The sequence below is a fragment of the Anopheles merus genome, chromosome 2L, assembly GCF_017562075.2.
Source record: "Anopheles merus strain MAF chromosome 2L, AmerM5.1, whole genome shotgun sequence".
Taxonomy (NCBI): Eukaryota; Metazoa; Arthropoda; class Insecta; order Diptera; family Culicidae; genus Anopheles; species Anopheles merus.
The window spans coordinates 15,177,716-15,189,207 of record NC_054083.1 but is presented as its reverse complement, the minus strand read 5'-3'; the positions used below and the strand labels follow the sequence as shown (position 1 = coordinate 15,189,207).

At 44.0% G+C, this 11,492-nt stretch overlaps 1 protein-coding gene across 1 annotated transcript; it reads left to right on the top strand.

Annotated features, from left to right (window-relative positions):
* The first annotated feature begins 1,056 nt into the window (after positions 1 to 1,056).
* Positions 1,057 to 7,939, top strand: LOC121594705. The gene is made up of 5 exons (XM_041918318.1): positions 1,057 to 1,596; positions 5,719 to 5,786; positions 5,872 to 6,072; positions 6,157 to 6,285; positions 6,359 to 7,939. The coding sequence occupies exons 1-5, from the start codon at positions 1,576 to 1,578 to the stop codon at positions 7,140 to 7,142; spliced, it is 1,203 nt and encodes a 400-aa protein (XP_041774252.1). The 5' UTR covers positions 1,057 to 1,575; the 3' UTR covers positions 7,143 to 7,939.
* Positions 7,940 to 11,492: the final 3,553 nt, after the last annotated feature.

The following is an 11,492-nucleotide window of genomic DNA, read 5'->3' as shown; positions in this document are numbered from 1 at the left end:
TAGAAATGTGTGTTTGTGTGAAAGAGAGAGGTAACAAAAGAAGAGAAAGAGAGCTTTTTCGGTGTACTATCACTGTAATAACTGGTTTAGGTACGCCCGAACATGCTATTAAGAATTGCGTATCTTTACAATCGTTTTTAATCTCGTTTCAATTGAACGGGCTCAGGTAGAAAAGAAGGAATGAATGAATGAATGTACACTTTATCATGATGTATATTTTTAATTAATTTTCATTAGAAATTTACACTGACATGGAATAAAACTATGCAACAAAGTTCAGTACACCCGTTTCGCCCGTTAAGCTTATGTATTTGCACAACAATTAAACCTTCCAGTAGAGATTGATGTGTGGGTGCTCTAGATATTGAGCGAACACTTGAAATGCAACCATTACGACGGTCAAATGGTCAGATTCTCAAGGGCATGCGTTGGACGAATTGGGAAGACTTGACACTAAATCATAATACGTCGGAAGCAAAGGTTAGTCTCTCAGCTGGTGCATTTTAAACAACCGGTGTCAAGGTCCTCTCTTCCAAGTGCGTTCCACTGATCGCCCTCTCCACAACTCCTCCAGTGCATTGAATTTTCGAAACAACAGCATAAAACGCATAGCTGGGTGAAAGCAGCACCATCGCTGCCGCCCCATGAGAATCTCCCGAGAAGAGGATGGTAGGTGTATCGGTTTCTCATTCCCCTGTGCTTCCCACTGTGTGCACGGGTACAAAAAAGTATGCTGCAACACATTCTTTCTCCCCTTTATGTTTTCTTCTGCCCTGTTCACTCCTTCACCGATCTAGGCAGAAGGCTGATCATGTTGTATAACAGTCTAACACAGCAAGCACACGGCGGTAAAGGAAATCTCCATGTAAATAAGAAGACAACAAAAAGTATTTCAGATCTTCTGCCACGAAACTACTCAGCAAGCAGCACCACCAACCACCGGGAAAGAAAGAACCCCCGGGCCCCCACCCAGCCCAAGTGGGTAGGAATGAAAAGCATGTCTTGGGTGTGAAGCAAAGTAACCTTTTTTCTCTTACTCCAATGCACGGCTGCGTATGGTGGAAAAAAACAGACCCCAAGAAAGCACGAAGCACACTTACGCACCAAACAGGCAGCGTACGTATAGGCCTCTGTTGTCTTTCTCCCGCTCTTTGCCGGATCGCGGGAGGAAAACCTGTGGTGCTGGCTGGTTGGCTGGCTGGCTGGAAGGAGGTTTGGCGCAGTACGGTTGTGGCTGGACGCGCCAGTACAATTGTAGATCCCGTGCTGGGTGGACGGAATAACGCACTCACAGTTGCTAGTGGAAGCAGTGGTTGTTTGCCTGGACCACCATTACACCAGTGCCAAGTAGTCACTTCCGGTCAGAAACGTCCGTTTGTGTAGTGGATTCTATCAAAGGAGTGGAGGAGCGGGTGAAAGGGGCAGTGAGTTTTTTTTACGAAGATCCGGCGAAAGTCCTGATCAGGACAAAACAAGAACTTACAATAGTGTGACTTTGGGAAGTATTTCCCATTTTAAAACAAGTGATAACCGTCGGTGGATAAAAGCGTTTTGCTACATTTCCAGCTACAAAAGATGAAGTACCTCGTGTTTCTGGTAAGCATACGTTAGAGATACAGAGTGGAGTTGGCAAATTATAGGTCACGATGGATGTGATATCAAAGATTATGTTAAGCTAAGCGAAAAAATTGACAAAAATCGGGAACGTAACAATCACTATTAGTACAAGAAACATTTAGGTCATATTTAGAACTGTTTCCACGCGGCATTGTACGGATCACTAAACGCTTAAAGTTGTACAAAGCACACGACTGCTTGGATCTAACGTTGAACAGCTTTGCTTAACAGGTGCAACAGAGCCAAGTGCTAGTGCGGGTTGGAGTTAGTCACCGAGTCACCGAGGAATTCTGTTCCTGTGCGGGTGTGTGAGAGCATTTCTCCAGGAGGGAGGGGAACTCTGGGGTTTACTGAATGTGCCTAATAATTATGCAAATAGTGTTCTACTTTCTGCTGCTGCTGCTGCTGTGACCCAATCCGGGAACCAATCGAGTAAACGACGAACGCGGATGGGATTCATTTCCATGTTTTCGTTGTTTGGTAGCTTGCTTTGTCGAGTGTCGTCAAGCGCTGGTGTCCCATTTCGGTGCGGCGGAATCTGTAAGAGAAAGTTGTGCCTGCTTGCCTGCTTGGTGGCACTGATTCTTGAGAACGGTGCGAAATATGATCGAGAAATTAAGGAAAGGCAAAGAGAACGGAAGAGAGAGAGAGAGAGAAAGAGAGAGAGAGTGAAAGAGAGATAGACCGTGGCATTCAAGTCTCTTCTCCTCCACTGAGGACCCCCTTCGAATTCGTCATCACTGATGGGGGTTTTGTGTGGTTTTGATTTATTTGCCAGATATGTTTCTCTTTTGTTTCGTTCCCATCTTGGGTGGTATAAAATGCAGGTGGCATCGAAGTTGTTGAAATGATTGTCCAAGGTCGGTGTGCATCAAGTAAGGGAAGCTCCGTACCCTTATCCAACAATTAATCAATTAATTAAAATATCCACAATGCTGAAATAGCTGGTTCCCAACTTTCCTTTATTAGGCCATTAGAACGGTTCTACGACAAACAGTCACCGATACAGCCCGGTCACCGGTTGGGTATATTGCCTCATACGACGCACAGTCATCGCACACAGTATAAGGCGTTCCGGTTTGCTCCGTACCCTGTGCTTCCTCGCGGACTGATGCAGGTCTGAAATGTGTTTGTAGGTCAGATAGACAGACCTGTCCGAAGAACGGTTGGCCCAGTGTGCCAGGCGTATGTGTGGTAGTGTGGTGGTATTTTTATACACTTTTTTTGCTTTGCTATTCACTTTAATTGATGAACCTTTCTTTTCACGTACGTTGTGCATATTTCCGCATGCGCTCTGGCACATGAGCCACTTTAAGACCGTGCCATCCGAGCCCCACACGGTTTTACAGGTTCGGACCCAGCGTAATGAGGCAGGCAAATCAGCCACTCCTAACGATCGCAGCCAAATTACACGGACCCCCTCGACACTGGACACGGTCTCATCGTTAACACACGGCATCTCAACATTCTAATCGGTTCGTTAATCGATAATCAACCTTTGAACCAGAACCGAAATTCCCCAAAACGGTTGTTTCCCTGCTGCTCGGTCCAAGAACCGTTTCGTATGTCGAATCGGTATTTCAAACATTCGGAAAACTATACGCAATGTATTAAACAGAACAGCAAAACAAAAGAAGCAGAAGATAATGATGAGTTGAACTTCATTAAACTCTCATCCTCCAATCGGAAACCATGACGAAAGAGGGAATCTAGTTGGGTCAGGTTCGTCGCCTTTTTCTCTCACCTTGCAAGCCATTGGCATTGAAGTCTTTATTTTTGAACTTGAAGATTTGTAGCTGAACGGAGTGGCAGTTGCTTCTCAGCTTATTAAGAGCAAACGCAGTGTTTATAAGACGATTTATTTTGAATGTTTGTAAACATTTTAAGATTTTAAGTAACAAATACTTACACTAATGTATTGCTTACTTCATCCTAATCGCTGACTATTGGTAATGATATTCCATCCATCTCAATTTTATCTCTGATTGTTTACTGACCAAAGCATCATCATCTTCGACTTCGATCGGTTGAAACGAGTTATTATTGTGATGTTTCGAGTTGTTTCCCTTGTTAAATACTTTCTTTCCAAATGGCTAAAGAAGAAGGTACGCATGTTGAGTGTGTTTTAAACTCGTGCGCTAGCTACTACAATCAATTGCATAAGTCGATAGCAGTGAAAAGCATTTACGTCGATGAACAATCGTCGATCGAGTGAGTGCCACGATCGCAGTATCTCTGAGGCTTGTAGAAAAATAGAGCTTGAAGAGCAGGTTCAAAATAAGTGGTAGCAGTAGTATGCGCACCGGGTTTCTGTGCTCATTTCGCTTACTTGCCTTCCCCAAATATAGCGTATCCGTCGTACAAAACGGGTCGGGAAGAAATGGATGGTGGACTTGAAAATGGAACACCGCATTACTCACGTTACACCTTCGTACGCCGCTTCTCCACCAAATGCAATGCAATGTTGCCGTGCATTTTATTTATTACTACGCCAGGGGAGGCAAATCGCACATGTGTGTGCCAAAGCATCTCCATCACTAAGAGGCAAAGCAGAAAAGCATCGCTGTCCAGTGCGGAGCGGATTACCATCGGCAATCGGGTGCCCTGGAATGAGATGGTCTTTGGAATTGCTGTCGCTTCTCTAATAAATAAATAGGCTACTGCAATCGGGGTTGAAAGATACTAAGAGTTTTCTCGTACTATGTAATGCCTGAATGGAGTACACCCGGTAACCGGTAATTCTGTGCCAAACGAACCTTGTGCCAGGAAAAAACAGCTTCCCCCGCCCAACAGGTTTATGCTGTTGCAATCCCGTGTGAAATCGCCACTGTCTATTAACCTATGATTGGAACATAAAGTGCTTGAGATGATAAGAAAAGTCCCGTTAAAATAAGGAATCAATTTTAGCGCCATAGCAGAATTGGCGACTGAAAAGTGGAAAAGCGAATGCCACCGGGGTTTTAATGTTTGCAACACACTGCTTTCGCCTGTTTGCTGCGACAGAAATTAGGACATGGCGAAACATTTCGATCGGTTTAAAGTCACATTAATAACGGCATTTGAATAAATAAGTCACAAGCAGCCCCAAGCGTTGGATGGGAAAGTGACACTTTAAACACTCCTTCGGCAATGCGATTAGCATATGTTCCATTTTCCACACTAACAAATTTCTATGCCAAAACAAAAGCACTGTAAGAAAAAAAGAAAACAAAAAGTTTGGCAGTACTTGCAGGAGAAAGGCTTCTACTTAAGAGGAACAAGTATCATATGAGCCAGTACCGCACGTGCAGATGCAGGCTCTTGGAGCAGTGGCAAAGTGACGCAGAAAGTGAAGTGTGCATGGTGTTGTACAATTTACATGTTTTTTTTTGTTGCGCACACACATCGACCAGAAAACCAGCCAGAAATCGATAAAAGGTTTACAATTTCACCTCGCAAGAGACGAAGTTGTAGAAAGTGGTTGCCGTTGATTGTGGTTCTTTTTCCGTCTTTCCCCTCATCATTCTCCTATGTGCGGAGAGTCGTGGTGTTGGAGTCGAAAAAGGCGTGAAATGGGATTGATCTTTGAATGTGAATTTTGATCTCTTGTGGTAAGAGATGGATTTGGAAAACGGCAAAGCAATAAAGAAACGGGTAGAACAGTTAAACGAGAGGAAAGAAAGAAAGAAAAAATGACCCCTCGTGAAGTCATTTGCAAACTGGCTGCGAGGCTCAATTACAAACCGGCTTGATTGAGTGCAGAAAGTGGCGATCGATGCTGATGACGATCAGCAGATGATCGTTGAACTAATTCCGGTACCAGTGATAGCTGGCTGTGCGATGCTGTACCGCGAACGTATTACCCTAATTAGGGCACTGAAACGGAGAGTTTCATTGCACGGGCCTTGAACTTATGGCATATGGGTATTAGCAGAGGCTGCACTTAATGAGAAGCAATTGGTTTTTCCTATTTTTTTGTACTGAAAAGCGAATGAAATCTTGATCAATTGAATCGATCAGCAATGATTGCATATCCGATAAGGAAGTTTGGAAATTTCCACGCGGAAGAATGAGGAGAGCTTTCCGTCCCCAAATGACTTAAGGTTTACATTTTATTTACAGCTGTTGTTTGGATGCCAAGCATTGCTTCGGGCCGATGAGCTGCTGGATTCGGAGGAGCCTCCAGAGGGGTAAGTAAAACTAACTGGACAATCGGTATTATTATTACCGGAGAAAGACATTAATTACATTCCTTAACTGTCCTTCGATATGTAGTTACTATGCATTCATAGAATCGCCTTCAGCCGTCCCGCCAAAGGTCCGTTCGCCGCCCTACACGCACATCAACATCGAGTGCAAGGAAGCGACCAACCCGAAACCGTACGTTTCAGCCAACAACCTGTGCGGGGATCTGAACAAGGGCAAGATTCCACGCAACCCGATGAAACAGAACGTACTAGGCGAACCGTACCCGTTGTAAGTGTCCAGCGCTTTAATTGTAACGTATTCTGCTAGCAGTTTTGATAATGCTCGATTTTCTTTTCTTCTATTTTCCGCTAGCGAATTGATTCGAAACCAAACGCTTAAGTTCCTTTCTAAGACGTTGCCCGTGCTCAAGGCGGATGATACGCTACCGAAGGTAACGCAAATCATTCCCGACGAACCGGTGGATCAGTTCGACGACAATGGGTACGTGAATATGAGTGAACTCAATTTTAGCCGAGTGTTAATGTGTGTGTTTCGTTACTGTGTGGCGTTTTAGCATTGGCCGGCGAATGGGCAAATCGATGCGCATGGAAGAGGAGCGTCGCGTGGAGGAAGACGCCCGTGCACCGCGAAAGTTCTGCGATGGTGGCGGTGTGTTCTGTGCGCTGTACCGTGCCATTCAGGGCGAACCGATCAGCAGCAAGCTGGTGGCGGAAAGACGCGAAGAGGCACCGGCCGCCTACCCGCCGCCACCCCGCTACGAGGGACCGCCGACGCCCTGCCCGGCCAAGGTAGAGTACGCGACGCCCGTGTTCGCCAAGAACTACCAAGGCTCGTGGCGCTACGTGGTGCAGATCCCGTACGAGGGGTACTTCACGCAGACGGTCGAAGTGACGCGCTGTCTGCAGGCACGCTGCCACTATCTGGACGGTGGGTGTCTTTCGTCGCCGCGCTGGGTGAGCTTGCTGGTGGCCGAAATATTCTACCCGAACGCGGAAGAGCAACCGACCGTGCCGACCACGACCACCACGACGGCTCCATCCATCCAGGACTTCCAGGCGTACCAGCAGTATCTGCAAAAGCGTGCCGGACTCCCGACCGACAACGTATACGAGAGCACCATCAACGGCAACCCACAGCAGCAGCAGCAACAACAGCAAGCACCGACAGCGGCCGCTTCCAGTGCCAAGGCTAATCAGCACTGTGATGGGCACGATGAGATTGGCTGCTTCCAGGTGCGACTGTACTACGACTGGTTCCTCATTCCCGGCTCCTGCAAATGCTGGCGGCCGGACTACTTTGCCAAATACGTGCGAAAACGACCATCGCCGGATCTGTAAGACGGGCGCTGTGTTTGTGAGATAGGTCCTGCGCGTGCTTTAGCAGTGTAATCGTGGCGACACGCAAACGAGACTTATATTTGGGGTGCCTTCTCATCGACGGACTGATGACTGAATGGCAGCAGGCTGGCAAATTATTTATTATTTATTTTCTACTTACGAATATGGTCACCTGGAGTGAAATAGGCGACGATGGGGGTTGTGATGCTTGCGGTACTGCTTAAAACTTGTAAGACTGGACACGCCTAGACCGGCAAACATTCCGGCAAACCTTGCTGCTGATATGAATGGCGCAAACTCAGCCGTTTACAATGATTAAAAGCAATAAGCTACTAACTGTAGCACTGTTAGGCGGCAGCAAGGCAGGCAATTGGGTTGCGGTGTACTTCTACTACTTCTTTTTAAACTTTACTCTCGGGGAAATAGCAAGCACACCTCCTGGGACGGCCGGGGTAAACCGAACCCGTCCAGGCGTATGTTCGCGTGCAAACAAATGAATGTATGAGATTTTCCGCATCGCTTTGAAGGTTTCGCAAGGTTTGCAAGGGCTAGAATCACGGTTTTCCATTTTGTTGGCAAGCCTGTGTGTACCTGGTCGTAAGACAAATGCTCGTGCAAACCTTGCGGATACGGCTTGCGCATCAATTCTCTTTAAATCTCCGCACACTCCAGCACAATCACGCGAACACAAAACGAACACAACACACACTAGCATTACTTTTACTATGTAAATAAGACGTAAATCTTTTTAAAATATGATCGTGATTTTTTTAAATAAACGGTTTTCAAGTACAGACAAAAACAATTACATCCACGATATAGTTATGAGAAATTATTTTCATCGAGTCGAAATTAGAAATTATGAGATTCTTCTCAAATGTCCTTAACACGAAACTTAACGAAGCTTATATCGCATGGTCATTCCACAGGCCGAAAAAAGGGGAACTGAACGAACGAAATTGGTCCTTTATTGATGCTGACTGTGACATAAATCAAGCTGTAGCAGCGTTTACTAATGTAATCACTTCCGCCTTCCCTTCCTGCTGTCCTCTCCTTAAACCCGCTCCTAATCCTAAGTGGTCGAACAGAGCTTTACGTCTATTAAAATCTGACAAAAACCGCGCTCAACGAGCCTACCGTTTAAATAATACTTTACACAATCTTTGTGTATATAAATATGCGGCTAAGGCTTATCGTCTTCTTAATCGCCATCTGTATCGTCGCTACGTCCGGCGTCTTTAAATGCGCCTCACTATTGATCCTGGGTCATTCTTTCGTTTTGCGAACTCTCGGCGAGGCTCTGCTAGCCTTCCATCTAAAACTACTAGCGTGTTCTAAAATCCTCGAGTCAATTGTCCATTTATCTGTAATGCCTTGTGTAAAAAATTGTATTTCTACGGAACAACACGGCTTTATGCCCCATCGCTCAGTGAGGTTGTCTTCTCTATATCATAACCTGTCTAGTGGTAAGCAAGTAGACACTGTCTATACCGATTTCAAAGCGGCATTTGACAGTATACCTCTATCATTACTTGTTGCTAAGCTTCGAAAACTAGGTTTCGGTGGCTCTATATTGCCGTGGTTCAACTCCTATCTTGAGAATCGTTCATATGTAGTTAAAATCTGTGGCTCTTTCTCTGAATGTTTTCTTAGTTCTTCGGGTGTCCCACAAGGTAGTGTCCTTAGTCCCTTACTGTTCATTCTCTTCCTCAATGACTGTACTTCGTTCCTTCCTCCTAACGGCTTCTTGCTATATGCGGATGACGTTAAAAAATTTCTTCCTGTATCTTCTACAGCTGATTGTCTAGTCCTGGCTCTGTAAATTCTCTACATGATGTGCTTCTAACGGTTTAGTCCTATGTCCTGAAAAATGTTCTGTCTTGTCTTTCTTCCGATCCTCTACAAGTATAACTCATGCTTATAGTGTCTGTGATACCCCTATTCCCCGTGCGTCCTTGTCTAAGGATCTTGGCGTATTCTTTGACCCGAGTCTTTCTTTCAAGGAGCACACGGACTATGTCATCAACAAGGCCAACAAAAGTCTTGGTTATATTTGTCGCATGTCCACTGAAATTCGTGATCCTTTTTGTCTTAAGTCCCTTTATTGTTGTTGGGTCCGTTCATCTGGACCTTTGTCATCTGGTCTCCTGTCCAACTATCTCTGCTCCAAAGGATTGAGAGGATCCAGAGACGTTTACAAGGATCGTATTTCGTAGGTCGCTGGGTCATCACTCTATTCCGCTTCCTTCGTATGACGATAGATGCACTCTATTAGGCCTTGCCAAGTTGGAGCACCGCGTCTCGGTCGCTCAGGCTTCTTTCCTTGCTGGCATATTGCTCAATACGATTGATACTCCTTCACTTCTGTCGCGCTTACATTTGTATGCACCTTGTCGCACCTTACGTTATCGTTTTCGTCTCCAGTTACCTATATGTCGTACACGTTTTGCTCGCAATGAGCCTTTTGTACGAGCTATATCGTCTTTTAATAGTACTTCAGATCTGTTCGATTTCAACCTATCCTATCCTGTCTACCGATCCCGTCTTCGCTCCTTTTCCGTACCATAAACTCAAACCTACTCCTTCGCGAATAATTGTATACTATAGTCAGTAAGCACTATTGCTGTAACCCAACGTGGCCGAGCAATTAATAAAATAAAAATAAAATAAATAAATAAATCAACATGCTTTCTCGTTCTTCCCAACAGAGTAGTAAACCAACGAGAAAGCATGTGGATTTTGTTTTCGTTCAGTTCCCCTTTTTGCGGCTTGGGTCCTTGCTACAAGGAAGCGTAAAACAATTCTTATCCGTACATTGGTTGACTCCCATGCATCTGTCGTTGGGTGCTGGTAGTTTTAAAAGAGGCAGTTTAATTTAATTGTTTCGTATAATTTAATTTAACATCAGTTTGATTGTTTATTCCAATTGTTTTAGAGGTAATACAATCAAAATGGTACACTTAACTATTAACAATTAACAATATTCAACAATTTTTATGTTGATTAATTTCGTTGGTAGTTTATATGAAAACAAATTAGTTAATGGCACACACTCTCAACCTTTTGCTAGACAGAACAAATAAGAACTGGTTACAATCAAGGACCTAAAAGTAAAGAAAGATAAAAACAAGTCTAAAAGAATACACAAAACCGAAACTTTTTCAGCCTTCTAAGAAGTTTTTGGATTATTGAACCCAAAGTACCCCTCAATACTTCCAGGAACTTAAGGATTATCAAGTGAATCATTTTGCAATTTTTGCAATTACCCAATTTAGGCAAATAATTGCTACCGGAAGAGTTTCTTGAATCGGTATAATATCGGAAACCGGAAGGCAATTGGGCATGGACCAGGAGTTCCACATTCGGCAAGGAATTGGGTCAGAGTTAAGTTCAGGAACCGAGAAAGCATCACTATTTTAAGGGGCTTTTCAGGGGTTCTCATAGTTGGTCACAAGTGTTGGGTCAACCAGATTCAAATCCATGAATCTGAATGAATCTTTGAAATGTTTCAATGAAACTGAATCTCGATTGCAAAGATTCATGAATCTCAAAGATTTATGAATCTCAAACATTCAGAAATGTTAGGCTGGAAATAGACGAACCGAGATCGTCACGGTACCGCGAAAATCGCGTATGACTTGAGCTGTCAATTTTGTTACAAAATCTGACAAATAGGCGAGATAATCGTGGTTCGTGTATTTAACCATCCGAGGTCTGGTGACGATTGAATATGCTAACATGATTTTTTTTAATCAATTTGCGAATCAAATTATTTATTTCACATAGTTTATGCAAAATAAAATACAAAACTCGTTTCTCGACATGAGTTTTCACACAAATCCACCAGAAAAAGTAAAAATAATCGGTTCGCGCTACCGCGAAAATCTCAACAATACCGAAGTTGGGTATATCTGCGAAACAGCAGGCGCGGAAGATTTGACAGCTCAACTGTTCTACAACTGTTATAAACAAGGCGCAAATTTTGCGGTACCACGACGATCTCGGTTCGTCTATTTCTAGCCTTAAAGATTAATGAATTTCAAAAAATCATGAATCTCAAAATATTCATAGATCTCGAAAGATTCACAAATCTCTCTACATTCATGAATTTCAAGAGATTTAAAGTGTAATACGATGCAAACCTTTATTTAACTTTTTAATCACGCGACGATACACACTATAAGCCGAGCCAGAACCTTCTGCCTTGATCCGGATAGTATGTTTTGCTACGGGAAGACGGTCCATATGACGAAGTTGTTGAGTCTCGTGTTGTTAAGTGTTAAGTGTTAAGTAGTTAAGATGTTGCTAAGTCGTGCGAGTTAACCAATGTATCATGGGAACGTGCAAATT